Here is a 23,309-nt window from a genome sequence, read left to right as displayed (position 1 = left end):
TGAGGGACAGGCTTCATGGACTCCGGTGACTCCCACGCCCTTCGAGAGACTAGCTGTGTGATCTCATTGAAGGGTAAAGACACCCAAGAGGTGGAAGGTTGAGACCCGAAAGCCTTCAGGAGAACTGACTCATCCTCAGTAGGGCATTTGGATTGCCAATCACCCCTCTGCCTAAGGATCTCGAGTATCTCCTCAAAGGAGATACCCTCAGAGGGGACTCAGGGGGACCCTTCTGACTCATCCAAGTCAGTATCAAATGTCAAAGACTCCTGTGGGGAGTCCAAGTGTCTCCTCTTACACAATCTCTTACTGGGGGCCTCCTCAGTGGGAGCCTCTAGGGAGGTCTCAGAAGAGCAAGGGGCACCCTGTGGGGCTACCTGAGGCTCAGGGTCTCAACGCTTGGGCCTGGACGATGGAGGCAGAAGCGGACACAGGCACTTTGTGGGAAGAAGAGGCCAGACCTGGTGTCGAGGATGTCTTTGGGGACAAGGCTCTCCTCATGACTTCAAAGGCATCACGGCTCCGATGAGAAGGAGTCGATGGATCCGAGGGAACCGCCATCCCCTCCCGCACCGAGGCAGTGAGCTCCAAGCCGGAGGTAGGAGCCAAGCTCATCCGAGCTGAGGCCCCGAGAGGAAGAGTCAGCACCGACAAGTTGATGCGACTATCCTCCCTGGACCCGACAGGAGAGTGTCAGCCCCTAGAGTCCCTGATTGGCACAGAGGACATCAGAGTAGATGGAACCGATGACACCAGAGCAGGTCTCGGCTCCAAAGGCTCCACGAACAGCAGGTCGGGCCCCTCCGACTCCGAAGATCCGGTACTGCTCGGAGGAGGAGCAGTCAAATCCAGGATGGTGGTCTTCAGTTCTGACGGTGGGGTCAGAGTCGGTAACAATTTGGCAAGGCCTGGTGCCCATAAGAGCTTCTGCACCAATCAGTCCATATCCAAATCCGAGAAGCTGACAGAAGATATAGAGGAGTGCACCAAAGGTGCCGATTGGAGGAGTGGAGATACAGGTCTCTTAGAGACCGGCTCCAAGACAGTGGGCCAGCTCCGAAAAGAAGAGACACTTGGCTCCGACAACTGTGGAGCCAAAGTCCTGGAATCCTCCACTTTCTTAAACTTGTTAGATGCCTTGGAATCAGTAGATGTTTTTGATGATTTAGAGGACTTGCTGGCCCCATCCTGGTCAGACAAAGCATCAGTAAAAGGATGCTTTAGCAAACCTCAGTCCACAAGCTTCCTTTTCCTCTCTAAAAGAACCCTTGAAGAAAAGGAATGGCAAATGCTACAGGACTCCTGCAAGTGCACCGTGCCCAAATAATACACACACTGAACATGCCCATCAGTGAGAGACATCTTTTGCCCGCAGTCTGGATATTTTTTTAATCCAGACTTTGGGTGTTTGTCTTCTTCCTCAGGCATATTAAGCAAAATACAGACTAAACAGTCTAAAACAACCTATGCGAAAAATCTATCTTAGGGTCAAGATAACACTACTAATAAACGAACACGGGTTTAACAAATGACCGAGAAAAACGGGCCAACAGTATAATACAGCCTAAAAGTTAAAGTTATCCTTAGGCTCAACCTTAATACAAAACACACTCTAACAATGGCCTGGGAAAGGAAGGCCAACTCTACTCAATGTGAAACAGCACACTATCTACACTATGAACACTATTGTAATATAAGGAAACAGAAACACAATGAAAAACTAGGCCTAACACGAGGCTGCTACAAATATGACAAACTATGAAGCACCAAGGGAATAAGTCTAAAGAGACAACTATAGGAGCTATATAGTAAGTAATTATCTATAAAAGCTAAAAAAGTTTTTGAAAAAAAGACTTGCAAATAGCAATTTTGTGTCAAAACGGTTCGAGCGAACTGGAACCCCTGAGATCTGTGCCGCTGCAAACTAGATCTGAGGTAATTCCAGCAGTACATTATGGGATAAGGGGCTTGGTCTTGAGCTACTGGTAAACCTTAAGCTTTGCTAATGGCCATATCGGAGCCGATGGATTAGCTCTGAACCCATCAGTGAAGAATGAACGGTGAGAATGAACAACTTCACATCTTGGGTTCAGAGGGCCAGGCTAGGAGGAAAAATGGAGTGTCTGCTGGCCATTAACAGTGGAGGCAACAAAAAACAAGCAATTGACCAACTATAAAAACCCATACAGAGTCTTTACAAAGCAAATTATGGGAATAAAATGTAGCATAGTAATTAGCAAAATTATATGAATACAATCTTCTGAACCCTACAGTTTGAAAAAAATGCTGCTTGAGTTGAAAACAGTGTTTTTGAATGACAACTGCTTTTCTGAGCTACAGTGGTCTCAAGATTTATTTTACAGTTTAGCATGTGCACAGCAGATTCAGTATTCGCAGGATACACCTCCCATCACCCCCCCCCTACACACACACATAGCAACAGAATGTGTGTTTTATAAAAATGAATATGAAACACACTTTTATCTCATCTACTTACTACTCTGCCTGCTAGTACAGAGGATTAAGGCTCTTGTTGTTACCAAGTTGCTTCCTGTAGGCAAAAGCACATGGTTTGATTCCTTATACTTCCATTTGCCTGCTATGGCCATACACTGCTCTGAGGTTACCCCTGAAAAGGCACATTTGTGTCCAGTGGCCTTATCCAGTTAATAAGCAAACAAATACTACTACAATTTCAGATTAGATTACTCTATTTTGTCAGTATTCCCACAGCAGAATAAAATAAGATCAATACAATGAAAGACTGAAAAACTCTTTATTCTGTGTACTATCCTTTGTTGAGAAGCAGAGCCAAGCTACAAAAGAATTAGGTAGCAAACCAAAGCCTATCCACTAAGATGTGATTTCTGCAGTAACCATAAGAATAGTCACATCCTCAAATGATGTTGCTCAAAGAGAAAGATGGCAGGATTAGAGTTAAACACCACAGAACACCATCTGATAGCACTGCCCCAACACAGTTTGCTACATCAAAGATAGATAATACAATATTATAGCATTCCATGTTAAAGAATTGCATCATTCATTCACTGTGTGTACCGACGGCTGACCAAATGCAGTTATAAGAGTTATAAAACTAGATTAATAAGTTACAAGTTTGCATTATTACAGTTTTTCATTGAAAAAAATCATATACAATATGCTTAATTTCTTATTTTCTGGTAATATGAACATAAGTCAAATGACAAGTGGTTATATCCTAACTTTGCATATCCAGGTAAAAAACACAGTCTGTGCATGTGTGTCATAGAATACATTTAATCACACCTTTATTATCATACAGCCAATACCTCTTTGAATGTAACAGCACAGCTGAGTTGCCTCTCCCTAAATTCATTTTCCAAACACTTTTGTCTTATTTAGTAAGTACTCCATATTCTATTCTTTTTTCTCTGTCTGCACTACATTTAAAGTACAGAATGTTCACCTCAGAACATTTACCACAAAATACAAAAAAAAAAAAAAAAAGAATGTGTGACTGCACAATTCCAAAAAAGAATGTGTGACTGTAGAATTCCGAAAAAGAATGTGTGACTCTGCACAATTCCACCGCTGAATACACTCCTGAGATGCCATGCTGGGTACACAAACACACACATATTTTCTTAAAAATGCACAGAGAGGGGGAGCTTTCCGCAGCTGTGAATAAAGTTTTAGACAAAAAGAATTAGCAACAGCTTCTGTTGAAACAAGTATGAAGGAAGACCTTGATGACCAACAAACAATTAATTTAATTGGTATTTAAAAAGTTCTATGCTTCCAAAAAAAGAGATAACACAAGATGGCAGCAATACCTGAAATGGAAGATTAACTATCACTGGTGATGGTGGGATAGGGATTTGATATTTTCTTCTGATTTAAGAAGCATTTGTTTTATTTATTATTTTATAATGTAGTCTACAATAAAGATGACTGTTCATTATTGTCTAATAATGTTCCTTCAGCAGATTCATTTCAGGTCAATAAACCTCATTAATACCTATAATTTGAGATGATTATTAAGAAGTTTTTCATTCTTTTTGAGAGAAACAAAAATGGCACCAGATAAAACAGTCAGCTCCTAGATCCCTCCTTCACAAGCAAAGGGCAGCCGAGACAAAGAGATATTTTTTGTTTCTTGCACTTACCTTGCTCTGCAGTTTCTGTACAAGCTGAGCCTGCCTCTGCTGCCCATCTTGATATGCCTGTAGCTTTCTCTTGTAGGCTCTCTCATCTTCCTCAAACCTCTGTTTCAACTCTGCCACTGACTCATCCTGCTCTCGTTCTACTGTCTCTAGTTTCAGAGATTTCTCTAGCTGAAAAATGAGGGAAAACTCTAAAAATCAGAAGGGGACTCTTCCTTTTTAGATCAGAATTAAATACTTACATAGCTGGTTTTGAAGAAATGCAGTACATTCAGATAAAAGACTTAGAGACTCAGCACCATAAAAAAATGGAAACAGGTAATCCTAAGGGGATGAAACAGGATTTGTATATTGTTAAGACAAGGATGATACAGTCATACAGTCATGTCACACAGCTATACTATATTTTATCGACCATGGCATCACATTTTAAAGTTGCTTAGGTAAAATATCAAGCTCAGAATCTGGAAACTGGGTGAAGGCTAAAATTAACATCTTTAACATGCTTGGGCAATGACTATAGTAAAACCACACCTACACTTAGAAATGCAGTCCAATTTGTACTGTTTGGTAAAGGTATATAATGCTGATTATATGGATGCTTTGCAAGTAAGTCCATGATAAAACAAGCTATACACACAGAAATCTACTTTGAAATGATTTGTTTACTTACAAGTCTTCTAACATATTTGGTGCAAATTAGACAAAAATTGATATGAATGCCTAAAATCTTTTGCTCTGTTTATGTAAGCAATGAACTGTCTCTTACAATCTGCACAGAAGATGATGATAAAAAAGCTGTACTTTCTAATTCAAGGTAATGTCTACGATGCAGAACTCCTCTAAAACATGTAGCCAAAGGCTAACAAAGGTTCCCATAGTAGGCACACTAACAAGGCAACACTGACTTTTAATAGAAGCAAACATACCAAAATAGTAGATCATCAATGGGAGATCACTGTAACAGTAAATAGTTGGTTCTTCATAGCAGACACTGCAAAGGTAGCAGATTGTTTCCTGTGAGGTACCAGCATGGCTCTCGTGCTGGAATGCACTGATATAGGTGGTTCCCATATATATCCCACATCGTTGCACATTCTCTTCAGTTCTTTGAGTCAAAATCTACCCACATGGAAGGCAGTTATAATCAGCAAATAGCTCTTCTTATATGTAATTAATTAAAACAATCTTGTAAACAATGTGTTCACAGTAAAAGTATGCTTTTTCATAACTGATAAAAAGTTAAAATAATGTATTTGGGAGGGGAAGAGAGTAAGAGTTAAGAGGGATACATTGATTATCACCATATAACAAGATGGTTTAAGATTACTTGATTTGAAGGGATACTTTAGAGCTTCATAATTAAGGCTCAAATGCTTAACACAAGTGCAAAGTTATAATTCAAACTGGAATGGGATGATGATGATGAAATGGGGGTTGAGAAGTAAGGAGAAAGTAAGATTTTGGATGTGGGACCTTAAGGAGAATAACGACCATATAGAATATTAGCAGAGAGTATTCCAAGCACAAAGCCAACATGGGAATGAGGAAAGGATACTTTACTAATAGGGGTGACTGCAAGGGGTCTATATTATAACATCGAAATCTAAAAAGATCGAATGTTATAATACAGAACCCTAAACATCAAAATCCGCAAACATTGAACAGTCAGAATAGCGATTTTTTTTTTCCCTGGGAAAAAAATCACTATTCCGAGAAACATACACACAACACAAACACACACAAAAAACAGCAATCTACACACATACACCTAAAATCCTACACCTAAACTAAACTTTACATACACTACTAGCTATCCACTTACCTTAACCCCACCCTAACCCTAAGGTCCGTCACTATCGCACACTCACCTCACCCACACCCTAACCCTAACTCACCTAACCCACCCCCAACCCTAACCTACACACAACCGCATAATTACCTGACACGCTCCCTAACCCTAACTCACCTAACCCATCCCCTAACCCTAACCTACACACAATCACACACTTACCTGAACCCAACCTGTAACGCTCCAACATATTGAACGCTGAATACAGCGAAGCCACAGCAATGGCATACCGAATTCTTTCCCTGGGAAAGAATTTGGTGTCCTGCACCTTCACTGTTTTCAGCATTCGACAAAACTGGTTCAATATTATAACATTCGAACTTTATAAAATTCGATGTTATAATATAGACCCGACTGCAAGTAGGGGTATAAAAAGTATACAAGAGGGGGCTGGACTTTACTAGAGAAAATTATCAAAGGAACCCAGGTTTTGGGAGCAAATAACTAGAAAGGGAAAGGTAATAGAGTGGTATGAGATTAAACATGTTTGGACTTCATATTAGAGACTACCTTCTTTCCCAGGGATTGATAACAGAGAGTAGGCAAAGAGAAAGGAACAGGAGATTGTTAAATGAAAGACCAGCTCTGGTAGAGTCTAGAACAGAGGTTGCTGTTGAAAAGGAATAGTTAGAAGAGCATATAAAATATTGTATGATAACTGTCAGAGTCATCAGAAGGTGTTAGAAAACACTGGGAAGACAGAGAAAGGAAAGATAGTAACAGAGCAAGGGGGAGGTGAGATGGACAACTGCCCCAGGAGCAAAGTGCTAGGGAGCATGATCAGCTGATCCTGATCTCTCTTTTTAATGTAATAATGGCTTTTAAAAGCCAGTACTGCAGTTGCATTCAAACTCGAGTGCTGTAGTGCTCCATGTGTGGTTTAAACTGTAGCAACTGTTTGCTACATTGTAGCAAGTAATTTGCTATAGTTTAAAAGTAAAGAAAAGAAATTCTTGTTTTTTTTTAACTTACCTGATTGCGTGGTGCTCCATGCAAGCAGGGTATAAACTTTAGCAACTGTTTTATACATTTGTAGCAAGCAGTTTTCTACAGTTTAAAATGTATTGCTCCATGCAGGCAAGGTATAAACTATAGCAACTGTTTGCTACAGTTTAAAAAAAGAAAAAAAATGTTAATATAATACATTGAAAAAAGGCTATGAGGAGGGTACAAAAATGAGACCTGAATGGCTGGGGCAGGAGGGCATCTGGCTAACTGGTTGGTGTTCCAGTAGAAGGACTATGCTTTTTTGCCACAATGTAGTGATCAGCTTATTACAGTGAAGTACTTTTTTGTTGTTATTGTTCTTTTCTGGGGGGTACTGGTTCATAGTAGTGGCCAAGGGTACTGGTTGAACTAGCTACACTTCTGTGGAAGGGCGATATACAAAAGAATAATGGAAGGACATCAGTATAACTCCCAAGTATGCAACAAAGTCCAGAAGGTTTAGGATTTTTGCATGAAGTGTTTGCATAGGTACCTTTATACCCCAAGCAGACCCCAGATAATTTTTTCTCATACAGAAAGCAAATGAGGTGTGATGGGAAAGACAGAGGTAATTATCAATATGTTTTTTGGGAATGCAACAAACTGGAAAATTTTTAAAAATGTCCAACAGAATGCTTTGTCAGAAATATTGGGGAAGGAAATGGTTGCAGCTAAGAAAAATATTTTTCTGAGTTGGGATAAAAGATTTGATTTTCCAGGATATTGCAAGGTCTTACTAAGGTTAACACAAAAAAAAAAGCAATTACTAGAAAATTAAATCAAAATCTAAAATCTAAACCGACTGTGAATGAATATTGCAAAGGAGATAAAAGAAATGGAAGTGAGATCCTTAGAGAAGGAGAAAATTGCATAGAAATAAATAAAATTTGTGGGAACAATACATGCAGAATAGTGTCCAGGAGGAGGAGGAATGAAATTTAAAAGAAAGCAGGAATTGAGCAATTTAGATAATATTGGATTGACTGAAAACTATTAAAATATATACTATATAAAAATAATAAAATAAATGTTGGCATGGTATGTTTTATTTTCTATTACTGCATATGTCAAAGCAGTCACTTTCTAATGTCATGTTTAATAACGAGGTTTTTAAAAAAGAAAAAGATAATAAACTATTCCAAATCAAAGAAAAAAAATTAAATGCAGAATTGAAGAAATTGCAATTATAAACGCAAAGCTTTAACTTCAAATAGAATATAAACATTTTAAAGGCAGATTTAAAGAAATTGTAATTATAGATTCAAAGCTTTAATTTCAAATAGAATACAGTAGCTGGAAACTAAAAGTAATTAATTAGTCATAGTAATCATAGTAACCAAATGCCATCAACAGAAATAAAATCTTCTTTAAGGAGATGTACAATTACTGAGCAGACAATAGAAGGCTTCTTGGAAATGCAGTAAGTAACTTTAGGTCATAACATATCCCAATAATGACAGCTGTAAGAATAATAAATCTATATCAGGAAGTAAAATACTAAGCATAAACACCAGATTATCAGAAATATTATCTAAGTCTAGCAAAATAAAGCAATTTGCAGCTGTTAATCAAGAATAACTTTAAATGCCAAATAGTAATCAAAAAGTATTTTGTTGGTAAAATAACAAAAGAATTGTATCTTCTAGGTAATAATAAAAACAAGAAAACGTTGAGGTTTTATTTTTTGCACTATCTTGTCTCCAGTAGTATGAGTGAGATTTTGTTACAATATACTAACTCTTCAGCTGTCAAAACTAAAATAGATTTTTAATATGATAATCCTTATAATATTTGAACAACAATAATACTGGAAAATTAGCATGGTTATGCTCAGAGGTGTCATAGGATTAATAAACCAAATGAAGTTATACCACAAATTCAGTAACAAGTAAAAGTGTGTACACAGGACCAAGCTGCTGCTTGTGGAAAACTTCGAGTCCATCCCTTTCCAAAAAGCTGCCAAAGCCCTGGTGGAATAAGCCCTAAACCTGTGTGGAGATGGCTTAGTATGGTGGGAATAACAGAAGGAAACAGCATGAGAAAACCACCTAGAAATAGTCTGCTTTGATACTCGTTGTCCTTTCCTCTTACCTTCATAGGAGACAAACAGCTGTTCAGCTTTTCTGAAGGATTGAGTTTTTGTCTACATAGTATCTCAACTACTTGTGGACATCCAGAGCATGTAGAATTTATTTCTCCTTTGTTTTTAAGATTAAGAGAAAAAGACAGGAAGATTAATAGACTGGTTCAAGATAAACTCTGAGACCACTTTAGGCATATAGAGTGGGATTGGTTCTCAGAGAAACCCTGTTCTTGTGAAAAATGAAGCAGGTTTGACTCACCATAAGCACTTGCAATTCAGGTACTCTCCTAGTTGAAGTCAGAGCAATAAGTAAAACAGTTTTCCATGTTAGAAACCTCAAATCAGCCAGATGAGCTGGTTCAAAAATGGAAAAAAAGAGTAAGCTTTTGAGCAGAAAGTTAATATGCTAAGGAGGAGCCAGCTATTTCATACGTGGATGGATATGTAAATCCCCCTTCAATAACTGTTTGACTTGAGGATGGTTAGAAAGAGAGGGAGCCAAGAGCACACAAGCAGAAATAGCTGGCAAATGAACCTTTACAAAGGAGAAAGAAATGTGACAGGACAATAATTCACACAAATAATCAGAATCACAGGCAGCCAGGATTTAAGTGGGTCCTGGTTCTTGGAATGGCACCAGCTAGGAAATCTTTTGCACTTACACAAATATGATTCTCTAGTATCAGGGCTTTTAGCCTCTTTCAGTACATGCTGCACATCCTCAGGAAAAAAGGTGCTTAAAAGGTATCAAAATAACCATCCAGGCAGTCAGCTGAACAGTTTTCAGGATGGGGTGTGTCAAATGACCCCTGACCTGTGTGAGTAAATCTAGTCTGTGGGGAAGACTCTAGTAATTGCCCTTGGCCAGATTCAAAAGTAGGGAGAACCACTATTGCCTTGACCAAAACAGGGTTACCACCACAATCTTTGGAGACTTCTTATGGATCAATAGAAGAATTCTGAGAATCAATGGAAAGGGTGGAAAAACACAGAGGAACATTCCCTTCCATGGGAATGAAAAAGCATGTCTCTTCCAGGCCAGTTTTCAAGAAATCTTGGAGCAGAGTGTCTTTAGTTATCTGTTCTAAGAGGAGGCAAACAGATCTACATGAGGTGTTCCTCCCACAGATGGCTGAATTCTTTGAGGACCCCCAAGTGAAGTTTCCATTCATAATGGCCTGTCCTATTCCTACTTAGTTTGTCCGCTACAATGTCATGTTCTGAATGAATGTATGAAGCCTGAGGATTCAAATGGAGCTGAGTTGCTCCTTTCCATTCTATCATAGCAACTCTGCAAATGGGCTAAGATCTGGTATCCTTCTGTTTGTTTATGTACCATATCAGTGGGGTATTGTCTGTGAAAATTTGTAAGGGCCCAGGGGACTAGAGATAATTTGGGGCTTTCATAGCACTTATTAATACTAACATCTCTTTGAAATGTATGTGTTTTTCCCATCTTGTTTGTTCCACATACCTTGCACTTTCACCCCTTTTGAAACTACTCCCTACACCAGATCTGGAGAATCTGTTGAGACACAGTGATGAGGAGGAGGTGGAAGAGAGAAGGGGAGACCAGCATTCTAAGAGAACTCACTTAGGAAGATATGGGGATATATTCTCTGTGAGGACAAAGAAGACCAGTGGAGTTTCACAGGGATTTGTACTGGGACCTCTGCAGTCAGCATCTACTTCTCAGATTTTCACTTATTAAACAAGGATCTTTGGTTGACAAGAGTTTTTGAATGATTGCAAGCTGGGAGTCATCGTCAAGTTCCCCTCTGATACACATCACTTCAACAGGAGCTTACACCTTTCAATATCTGGTGTACTAAAAATGGGTTCAAGCTCACTGCAACATTGTAACATTTAGTAAGCACCCCCTAATTCCAGCGTATAGCATAGATAACACACCACTTCATAATGAAAAGTTTATTTGAAACCTGGGTACTTAAGTGGACAGTTCCCTTATGTTTTACCATCATGTTGCAACAATGGTTAGGAATTCCTTTTATCATGCACAGCTCATAGCAAAAGGTATTTCTTCCAAATCAAAGTCTCCACCTTTATACAGACTCCTTAGAAGTGACTTGGGTCTTGCATGTTGGGCCACAAGGGATGCAGCAGTCCAAGAACTTTTATACCACAATAAATCCAACAGTCCAGCTAACACTAGGACTAGAGATCTACGTCTACTCCAACAAATTAGAAAAAGAGGAGGGAGAGATGGGTCATGTAGTGCTTACCCTTTCTCTGAAACAAACGTCCTCTCCAAGTTACGCATTATGACACACTGTCTGCCTATAAAAAGGAGCTGGAAAACTGGATGGATGTTCAATACCTCACCCCTGGTATGACTGGCCTGGCCCACCTTGAAAAGAGAGGCAAGGTCTAATTGTTGGTACTGACAAGGCAGAAATGGGCTTCAGGCTCAGTTACCATGATAACTCATGATCCTGTGAACTGTTTTACCCACCACAGAACATCATTCTTTACAAACCACAAAATATGAATCTGAAAAGAAAAAGGGTGATGATGCTGAGTCCAAACTGACCTGAAGGACGACTGAAATTTTCTTATGTGAAGTCTGGCTAGGGGGATTCATAAGAATTACAGAAGTCATGTTCACAGATTCATAGGTTCATAGGTGTTTACTAGGCTAATGACCACAAGACCCTTTTTAAGCCTAGCCATGCATCCCAAATCTCTGACAAGTTCTGATACCCTTGATAAGTGTAAGAATGGGCCTGGGAGATGAACCATTTACAGGTTACCTGTTTGCATCAGAGACATAGGTGCCAAACCAGGGATGAATTTCTGGTTTCCCATCCAATTGTCCAAGCTGCACTTGAATTGGATTAGGGAGGAACTCTGCCTCACATGGGTGGGGAGCCTGTTCCATAGACAGGGTAGTCTCTGGGATACATACCTATCTCCCCAGCAGGTCCTGTTTATATCACAGGTAAGATTTAAGTCTTTATAATGAGTAATTTTAGTACTGTTTGTTTTGTGGATATGCAGCAGAACCATCAGAGTGGGGTCTGACAATGCCCTGTATGCCAGGCATAGATCTCCGTTAAAATTTCTTTGTAGGAGACAGAATACAGGGATAGGGCCTTGAGGTGGTCTGCAAAGGACATATTATTATGCCTTGCATTCTTTTAGTGAGGAACCTCTGTGGACATTCCAGTTGTTGGATATGCCTGGCTAGGTACATACCAAAGGAAGCATTGTACTCAATGATAGGTCTGATGAATGCCGAATACAGTGGAGCAATGACTTCCTTGCACTTAGATGCCATATCTTTGTTTATAAGTTGTGCAACATAAAATGATTTCCTCACCACTGTAGACACGTGATGATCAAAGGTTAGATTACTATCTATGTGTGTCCCTAAGTCTCTGACTACTGGGTTAACTCTAAGGGGTGTGTTGGCAATATGATAGTTACCAGGAATGGATGACTTCCCAAAGGATACTATTATGTATTTACTGGCATTTAGTTTTAGTCCATGACTCCGACACCAGTTGTTTGTCTGTGTCAGCTCCTCCTACAGAACATTTGTGCCAGTGTGAGATTCAATGACAGCTCCTAATTTTAAATCATCTGCAAATTTTGTCAGCCAGAGACCACTGACATTGGCCTTGACCTCTGAGAAGTAAATGCCAAAAAGGAGTGGTCCAAAGACTGATCCCTGAGGGACCCCACTTGTGACTGGCCTCTTTGTACAGGTGGACTCCCCAATTCTAACTTCCTGGGACCTGTCTGTGAGCCAGTTGGATATCCACTGGGTAACATACAGGTTTGCACCTAACCTCTTGAGTTTGTCAACAATGCCCACTGGGGTATTGTCTCAAATGCCTTGGCCAGGTCAAGGTAGGCAGTATGAACGATTTTGCCCTCATCCATTGCTTTGGTGACCTTCTCAAAGAAGTCCACTAAGTTGAGTAGGCATGATCTACTCTTTACAAAACCAAACTGGGTTGGGTCCAGTGACTGGAGGTTTACTAGATCTCTATTGATCATCTCCATCATAATTCTTTCCATGGCATTGGAAATCTCAGAATCCTGAGAAATTCCCTGGCCGAAACCTGGCTTTGACTGGAAAAACTCAGGAAGAATTTTTGAAATATCTATACTTTGTTTGGAGAAAGAAAATTTTCCTCCAGGGCAGAATCTAACAGACATATTAGGAAAAGAATTTTGTGAGATGGGTGAAAGAAGATTTTTGGAAGCTCACTTTAAAACCCAAAATGAGTAGCACATTCTGAACAATTTCTAAGCACTCTTGGCAGCTGGAAAAGAAATCTACAAATATAACACAATCATCCAAATAATGATTATAAGGAAAAATATGAATGCCTTAAAGTCTGCAATATGCATTTACTGGAGCCAGACAATTTGTAAATATCCCTGGAGTACTGGATAGTCCAAAGGTTTAAGACACAGAATGGATAATGTGAGCCAGATATAGAAAATCTTAAGAAACATCTGAAATGCTGGATAATAGGAATGAGCTGGTAGGCATTTTTTAAGTTTAACTTCAACAAGAAAGCTAGTAAAGGAACAAGAGCTAACAGGGTATGAAAGGAAAACATTTTGAACTTGGAACTATGAGAAAAAGACTAAGAAAGGAGCGATCTAGTACAGGTGTGGCACCAGAAAAATCCTGGATGAAGACCGTTTGCCTATCTGGCAGACATGGTTTTATAACTCTCAAAGATAACTTTTGTTATAGAACTGAAGGAAACAGGGATAGCTGGTTTACAGGGCAAGTAACCCCTGAAAGAAAGGGAGGAATTTCCAATGCCAACAGTACCACTGTTGAATGACTTTGAGAACCCATTTGTCTGAAATGAGCAGGTGCCACACAGGAAGATGTAGACTTAAAGAGAGTGAGAGACAACAGGGTGGAAGGGGACAGCTTGAGCTCTGAGGTGTAGGAGACTTTCTGAGGATTGCATAATTAAGGATATCAGGCTTAGGATTTTCTGTCCAAACTAGTAAATCTCTAACAGGCCAAATTATATTACTGGCCTTCTTAGGAACTGGGGCCAGGTTTTTACTATGTAGATTTAATGGTATATCTTTTTAAACTCTTTTTATTAACAGAAACATTTTTAATTTACTACCAATTCCCTAAGCATCTACTGGCTGCTTCCTGTTAAGGATGAGTCAATGATGGAGATTGAAACTGGACACCCTGGCAAGGGCATAAATGGCTGAGTCAATGCAATTTTAAAACTATGGCTAGAACCTTGTATAATCAATGTAACCAACATTTTAGAAATATTGGAGTAGATACATTTACAATGACATTCTCCAGTAATTTGAAACAGTGGATATTCCAAAATACTCCTAAATCTTCTGAATAGCTAGTTGTTTAGTAGAATGGTTATTTTTACATGAACTTGCAAACCCTAAGGTAGACTTGCATTAACCAAGAGTTAAAGCAAGCGTTACTTAAGTAGGGTGCAGTGCTTGCAACAAGAGAAAATATGTCATCATCAGAGTCAAGTTGTTTCAAAAGTTCTAAAAATGGATATAGATCCAAGTACTGCACAGTTTGAAACAAAACTACTAGTCCTGTAAAAATTGTTGTCATCCCAAAATTGTACCGTAAAGCAATGCAATGAAATCTGAACCTACAGAATTTGATGATGGTGAACTTTTATCAACAAGAAGTGTAGATTCTGCCTTCTGTCACAATGTTGTTACCAAACTTGATGGATTCATGTGAAACCCTTTCAGAGACAGTGGTTACTTACAATACAATAATAAACCATAGCACACCTTGAATGACTTATCTACTGTATATAGTGTATAAAACTGTATGTAGTTCTTCATATAAAGTATATAGATGTGTGCATTTCTATTCTATTACTGTGTTAATTATTTCTACATACTGAAGTCTATGTATCAAACTCATTATATTGTTTACTTTGTAATTGTAACATTGTATCTCATTTCTCTATTGGTTTCTATGCTGTTCTCTTTGCCCAGGTCAAGGCTGAAAAGGGTTAACAGACCAGTCCACAGCTGGTGAACCTGGGAATTTTGAGGCAATGTTACAATTGCCTCATGTACACAGACAACCCTCTCCTCCTCCCACAAAACACAAATACATGCGAGAGATGCAACTATACGGCCAAACTGGAGGCTGAGCTCTCTCAACATAGGACTGGCAAGACCAGTCAGGAGGAGAAGGTTACCACACACACTATAGACCCAGTCTCACATAGTACCATCACAACCTCAAATCATACACATAAACACACAAAGACATACTCGGAGGCTCTGAACAAAAATCTACCAAAACAGCAGAGGCCACCTAAGCAGACACCCAAACAACCACCACCTCAGAACACAGCACCTGCAACACATAGACCTCACAGTCAGAGTGTCAAACAGTCACAGCCCTTAAGGCCAAACACAATGCCAGACACACTAGTCATTGGTGACTCCATAGTCAGACACACTGACGTCCGCTCACCAGACTGAGTAAGGAGAAGGTCACAGTAAGCTGCCTGTCGGGCGCTAGAATCCGCCACATAACGCAAGCACTCAGGTCTCTCAACAGCAGGTACAAATATGACTCAGTCATTGTCCATGCTGGTGTGAACGACCTGAGACGTACCTCCTTGGACTACATGAAAAGAGACATTGAGGAGCTCTCTGATTATGTAGCCCAGGCAGGTATGACCCTGACCTTGAGCAGTATCCTACCTTCACCAAGAATGATGCCACAATACAGAGATAAGATGATCAGCTTTAACAATTGGCTTAACCACTGGTGTCATTCAAAGGGGATCCAGTGTCTGTCTGCCTGGGATGACATGCTGGACAAGCCACGCTGCTTCGCAAGGGACGGCTTGCACCTGTCACCCTGGGATTCCGGATATTGGCAAAGGCTCTTGCCACCCCATAGTGCCTTTTTAGGCAAGGCTCAAATTCTAAACCTACCACCCTAGAACACAAAAAGGAAAAAAACTAAGGGTAATGCTGCTCAATGCCAGAAGTCTAAATCTCAAAATGCACGCACTCGAGGCCCTTCTCAATATGGAGAACATCGATGTCTGTGCTGTGACAGAAACCTGGTTCAAGGCTCCTGAGAGCACCCCAGCACTATCAGGTTTTACCTCATATCATGCGTTCCGCCCCAAAATCCGGACAATACCAAGAAAGGAGGGGGGGGTATCCATATTCATCAAGGACACCCACACCTCAAGACTGGTGGCAACGCACGATGCATCGGAGACCATCCAGGTGCAATTAACCATAGGCAAGACTGCTCTGCAAATTGTAGCATGTTACAGGCCACCCTCACAAACTCAGGAACCTCACATGGCCTTCCTGAAAACACTAGAGGGGATAAATGTATCACCAAACACCATCATACTAGGTGACTTCAATTACCCTAATATAGACTGGGAACACTACTCAAGCCCAAACACCCTAGCCCAAAAGTTCCTGGAATTCATAAACTCAAATGCCATGGAACAACTAGTCACCATCCCCACAAGAGGAGATAACATACTTGATCTCATCATCACGAACATGGGAGCACAATGTTCAACACCGGAAGTATACCCCTCACTGGTGAGATCAGATCACAAACTAATCTCGCTGGAGGTCCTCATCCCACCCCACCTGAAATAAAAAGACCACAGTAAAACTTCTCAAAGCCGACTTCACACTTCTAAAGACTAGTGTGGTCTCCTTTAAGGCCCCGAGGCATGGAAAACAGTACTCAAGCCGCTGAATCACTCACAAATGCCTTCTACCAGCACCTGCAGGACTGCATGGATAAGGCAATCCCAAGCAAAACAAAGACTCTCTGTACCAAGGGCAAGCGTCCCACTCTGGTGGACCCCAGCCATAAACAAACTCTACAACAAAAGGAGAAAGCTACTACAAGATAGAGCAAAATCCTTAAAAGGTAAGACACCCTTGATCACTATAAGTAAAAACTAAGAGCTCTCATAAAATCATCCAAAGCAAATTTTGAGAGAAAAATAGCTAAAGACTCAAAAGACAATCATAAGGCATTCTTTAGCTATGTTAGAAACCTGGGAGGAAACTCCCAGATATGCTCAGAACTAGTCAAAAATGATGTGAAGATTACTGATCCTACAGACATTGCCAACATACTGGCTGACAGGTTCAGTGCAAACTTCTCCCCTCCCCAAAAGGAGAGATATCTATACCAAACGATTGCAGCCCCCAAACATTTCCAACGCCCAAGTTAAAACTGCTCTCCAAAGCAAAAACACAGCATCCATGGGACCCGACGGTGTCCCCGGCTGTGTGCTCCACGAACTCAATGAGGAATTAAACCCACAACTAGGACAGCTATTTAATCAAAGTCTTACCTCTGGATATGTACCCAGGAGTGGCGCACTGCAACTGTGGTCCCACTTCACAAAGGCGGTGCTTCCACCGACCCTGGAAATTACCGCCTATTAGCTTGACAAGCCTTATCTGCAAAGCCATGGAGAGGATCATAATGGACCTCATAAATAAAGACATAGGGAATTTGCAGACCTTGGATCCAACCCAGTTTGGCTTTGTCAAAGGCAGATCATGCCTTTTAAACTTGGTTGACTTTTTCAAACAGTCACCAAAGCCATTGATGAGGGAAAGGCAGTCCATACAGCCTACCTGGATCTGGCGAAGGCCTTCGATACAATACCTCACTCGGGTATCATTGAAAAACTCAGCAGCTTAAATGTTAACCCATACATCACAAGATGGGTTGCAAACTGGCTGAGTGACAGAACCCACAGGGTCAGAGTTGCTGGCGCCATGTCAGACTCAAAGCCTGTCACAAGTGGGGTCCCACAGGGCTCAGTCCTGGGCCCACTCTTGTTTGGCATCTACTTTTCCAAGTACAAGCAAACACAGGAGGGTTATGGCTGACAAAGTTTGCAGATGACTGCAAACTGGGAGCCATAGTAGAAAACACATCTGACACAGATATCCTTCAGAAGGGTCTCACAGAAACGGATAACTGGTGCCAGAGCCATGGCCTAAAGTTAAATGCCAAAAAATGCATAGTCATACCCTTCGGGAAAAACAAGGTTACCCCTAGCTACCAAATAGGTGGCAATCCACTGAGCACAGAAGAAGTTATCAGGGACTTGGGGACCCAGGTTGATTGTAGTCTGTCATTCGACACCCATGTAGCTAAAGTAGTTAGGAAGACCTTCTACATTGCCCACCTTATCATGAAGGGATTCTCATCTAGATCAAGGGAGGTCATGGTCTCCCTTTACTCATCACTCATCAGACCAATGATTGAGTACAATGCCCAATTCGGAATGTATCTGACCCGACACTTGCAGCAGCTGGAGAGACCACAAAGCTTCCTCACTAAAAGGATAAAGGGTCTCAAAAATATGCCCTATGCTGTCCGACTGAAAGAACTCCAGCTCTATTCAGTCGCCACCGCTTGCTCAGAGGTGACCTTTGCCTAACATACTAGGCCATGTCAAACCCAGATTTGATGAATATGCTTCACCTCAAAAAATCTAGATCCACCAGAGCCACAAGGGCGGGAGACTTAAACCTCGACACGGCTATTAATAGGACGTGCTGGAGGGATAGATTCATCACCCAAAGACTCCCTATGCTGTGGAACAAAATCCCGGTATATGTGAGGCAGAGCACCTCGCTGGCCTTGTTCAAGAGAAATCTTGACCAATGGATGGGAGATCGCAAATATACCCCAGGGATTACCTCAGTGTCACTGCTCGACAGAGGCACAGCAAAATAATGGGTATAGTTCCCCATACTTAAGGGGTGGCGTAAGCCACAAAACGATGGGCTAGGCTTGTAAATGCCCTAGGGCAGATAGCCTAGTATGAACCTATGAACCTATGAACCTATGAACAATATAACAGTAATAGTAATAATCGTAGCAATAATAATATTGTTGTTTTGTTGTTGCTGTTATTATTATTGTTATTGCTGTTATTATTTAGGGAGCATGATTACATTAATTAAATCATAGTATATGTGTGAGAACAAAATCAGTAAAATGAAAATTGAAGTAATATGTGTTCATGGATAAAACAGACAATACTTTGTAACACAGTTAGAAATATGGACGTTCTTAGGCAGTGCTACACCCTATAGCACTACTGCCTAACTTACTATATTATGTGATAACTGGCCAAGACGTTTTCCAGTTAAGACAGCAATGGAAGCTGTGGGGGGAAGGTTCAACCTGATATGTTGCCACAAATGCACAGCCCCAGTAAAGAAGGTAAACAGCTAGAAGACACAAAACAAGTTAAGATTCTGTTGTGGGTTTAAGTATTTGAAACCCTAATCATGAGCCTTCTCAAAAGACACTTGGTGTTAAAACAGTAAAGGGAGCTAATGTTGAATGTAACAGAGAAGTTGAGTGTTGACAATAGACTGCATTTGTTAAAATAATAAAAAAAGTCATTATAGATGTTGGCAGAGAAGGGGAACTTCAAGAACCCAATTTTTAAAGAATTGAGAGAAGTCAGTATGAAACCTTATAGTAACAAATGTACAAAATGGGTGCAGAAACAAAGGAAGAAAAAGTTGAGTCTCATACTGAAAAAAGGGAAAAGGGAACCTAAACAGTCTCCCCTATCTGTAAGGGAAGAGTCCATGACTCCACTTCCTAAGAGAATACGGATGGAAATAATAATGACATAGGTGACAGATGAGCCACATACATTTTAAGAAGGAACAATGAGAAGACAATACCCTACATAGTGCTGCAGAGAATATGGAGAGAATAGATGGCAACCAGAGGAACAGAACAGCCTAACAACACATCACCTCTTTAAATTAAGAAATGACTTGCTATGCAGGGTACCCAAAGACTAAACATGAGTGGGTGCAGGGGAGCTTGCCACCTGCAAAACATTGGATTTGGTTAGATTTTGTTGTCATTTTATGTTTGATATATTTGAGTTTAGATGTTTTTGATGTTGATATTTTCCAGTTTAGATTATTTTAGTAGAACATATACATATATATTGTCTGTGTTTACCTGAAAAGCAGAATTTTATTCTACTGTTCTTTTGTATAATTTGATTACTAATTTATGTGTAACTGTTATCTTCATGTTTTCAAAAGGCGAATCTTTACCATTTTTTTTTTGCAAAGATAGTAATGGACAGCAAATGTTTTAACTAAATTTATGTCCTGTTTTGAACAATTTTAAACTTTTTCCTGAGTTTGCTAGAGCAGTTTACTACTCCAACTGTATACAGTTTTAACCTGATCGACTGTCATGCAAACTACCCGTGTAATGCTTATTATATAATCACAGCCAATAAAGACATGCCCAGAAAAGCATGCTGACCTCTCCATACGAGCATGTAAACAGCTGCATAGATGCAGCGGTACCCCACTGGAACAAGTGCAGGGCAAACCACAGAAACAAACCCACATAATGGAATCATAATATCAACAAGCTTTATAATAAAAGAAGTTTGACAAAAAGTAAGAAGAACAGAAATTCACAGAATGTTAGAGTCCTTGTCACTGAAATAGACAAACAACTCAGGAGCTTAATAAAATCCACTAAAGCCAAGTTTGAGGCTAAAATAGATATACAAGCCAAAGACACTCACAAGGCATTCTTTTAGTTATATTTGTAATCTCAAAGGCAGACCACAACAATGCACTGAACTGACTGTGAACAATGTTACCTGCACTGAGACTGAAGATATAGTGAACCTACTGGCCAATAAATTTAGCTCTAACTTTACCCCTCTCTACCCTCCATTTGTCCCTCAAGATATTTCTAAACCTGGATTATCTCCAGCTATCACACAAGACCAAGTCATAAAATGCTATCAAAAGCTAAAAATACTGCATCAATGGGTCCTAACAATATCCCTGGATGCACCTTAAATAGCATGAAGCATGATATAGCCACACCCTCTAACAACATTGTTCAGTCTCAGCCTCAATGCAGGTTTTGTACCAATTGAATGGAGAACAGCTACAGTCATTCCCTTGCATATGACAGGACCTTCCACAGACTCTGGCAATTACAGACTCATAAGAATGACCAGCCCATATGCAAAGCCATGGAAAGACTTATCATGGAATTAATCAATGAAGACACAGGGAACATCCAATCACTGGAACCATCTCAGTTTGGATTTGTCAAGAGCAGGTCATACTTACTCAACATAGTGGATTTTTTGAAACGTTCACAAAAGCAATAGATAAAGGCAAAACAGTACCCACCACAACACTGATCTGGCCAAATATTTTGACACAATTCCTCAGTCAGGCATAGCAGAAAAGCTAAATAAATTGCGAATTAACCCTATGTCACTCACCGGATTGCCAAGTGTCTCACAAATAGGACACAGATAACCAAAACGGGAAACGTTACCTCCACAAAGAGACCAGTCACCAGTGGAGCCCTCCTGGGTTCTGTGCTGGGACCTCTCCTATTTGCTATCTACTTTTCTGAATCTAAATGCCAAAAAATGCATTAGTGTACCCTTTGGGAAGTCATCTACCCCACAAAACTACCATATGACAATAAGCCCCTAAAAGTTGACCCAGTTGTTTGGGATTTGGGAACCAATGTGGACAGTGACCTAGCTTTTGTCCAACATATGTCTGTCATTGTAAGAAAGTCTTTCTATATTGCACAGCTTATAAACAAAGGGATTGTGTCTAGATCTAGAGATGTTATTGTCCACTTTTACTCAGCCCTCATTTGGCAAATTGTGGAATATAATGCCCCCTTTGGCATGTATCTGTCCAGACACATGCAACAACTGGAATGCTCACAGAGGTACCTTACCAAAAGGATACAAGGCCTAAACAATATGTTCTATGTGGACTAACTGAAAGTCCTGTCACTATACTCTGTATCCTACAGACTAAATGGTGACCTGTGTCTGGCATACAAGGCATCCTCTGACCCATTACCGATGGATTTACAACATATCAGCAAGTCAAATACCATCAGAAATACTCAGTCTAGGGATCTAAACCTCTTCTGCAATATCAACAGAATGGTTTGCAGGGACAGATATATATCACAGAGGATACCACTGTAATGGAACAGACTCCCCGTCCTCATAAAACAAAGTTCATCCCTGTCTATTTGCAAGCGCAACTTAGATCTATGGATGGGAAACAGAACATTTACCCCAGGACTGCCCCCTGTACTACTAACGGACAGACACAGTTCTTAAATACCCACAACTTATCTATGGTATGATCCCAGTTATTCCCATTGGGATAACATACAATTATCATCCATGGGATGGGTAAGGCCAGTCTATAACCAAATGGGATACATTATTCGAGCACAAAAAGGGAAATTGGCCAGGCTTAAATGACCCACAGGGGCAGCTAGTCAAGTATTTACCTATGAAAATATGAACCCTTGTTTCATTTGGCATGGTGCAGCTGTGGCCTCACTGGTCTATAAAGCCCATCGTTAGTCCCTTTCTGACCCCACAGTAGGCTTGGTCACATGGTAGTGCACTGAATGACCCATGCCACTAAATCACAGAGCAGATGGTGGCTTAAAGTGAGCAAACATATCAACACCATTGAGCTACCCAGGTTCTAAATGCCCACAGGCACTTTACTGTTTTCTGTAATGATGTAAGGACAGGTACTGAGGGTTTGAGTATGAGCTTCAAGATCTGCATGTTCCATATAATGAGAACTGGGCAGCACATTTGCACATTAGTGGTGCTACAATTCTCAGTGGTCAGTTCATGACCTCACTTTGTTGCCTGTGTACAGTCTGCATTTTGTCCATGCAGGATTTCTCGGAGAGCTCTGGTTTCTTCCAAAATACATAATGACTGATTAGCTACTTCAAACTGGCCATGTATACAGCCCTTGCATTTTTCAAGTTATGACTGACAAGCATCTCCATGAATAAATCTGCTAAATTGGTTAAAAACGAAATAAACACTCCAAACAAGTTATTCAATATCTTCACAAAATGGTTTGCGAGAAAAAGCTCTGACCTAAAAGACAAATTGTAATGTATGAGTTAATCTTTTCATAGGGGACATCAAACAGGAAGACAAGACTATATGCGGTAGGTATGTTAGTGTATTTTTACAAAGAGCAATAAAAATATTAATATGAAGACCCTGTAGTCCTTTTCTTACGAAAATTACTTCAATACACATGGCAAAAATGAAAACACTTTTAAGCCAGTTCTTTAAATACACAAAATAACCAAATATTGTAAGTAAGGCTTTAA

General features: G+C 40.2%; 1 protein-coding gene across 1 annotated transcript in view; it reads right to left on the bottom strand.

Moving 5' to 3' along the window:
* The window catches only part of LOC122801244 (rootletin-like), a 2,937,720-nt gene that overhangs the window by 2,344,689 nt on the left and 569,722 nt on the right, over positions 1–23,309 (bottom strand). Inside the window, exon 5 of the mRNA XM_044070796.1 lies at positions 4,149–4,316. Coding sequence (XP_043926731.1) covers positions 4,149–4,316 — 168 coding nt within the window. The remainder of the gene's footprint in view (positions 1–4,148; positions 4,317–23,309) is intronic.

This window comes from Protopterus annectens, chromosome 4.part1 (assembly GCF_019279795.1).
Source record: "Protopterus annectens isolate FY-2018-M chromosome 4.part1, PAN1.0, whole genome shotgun sequence".
NCBI classification, from domain to species: domain Eukaryota; kingdom Metazoa; phylum Chordata; order Ceratodontiformes; family Protopteridae; genus Protopterus; species Protopterus annectens.
This window is presented reverse-complemented; position numbering and strand designations above follow the sequence as displayed.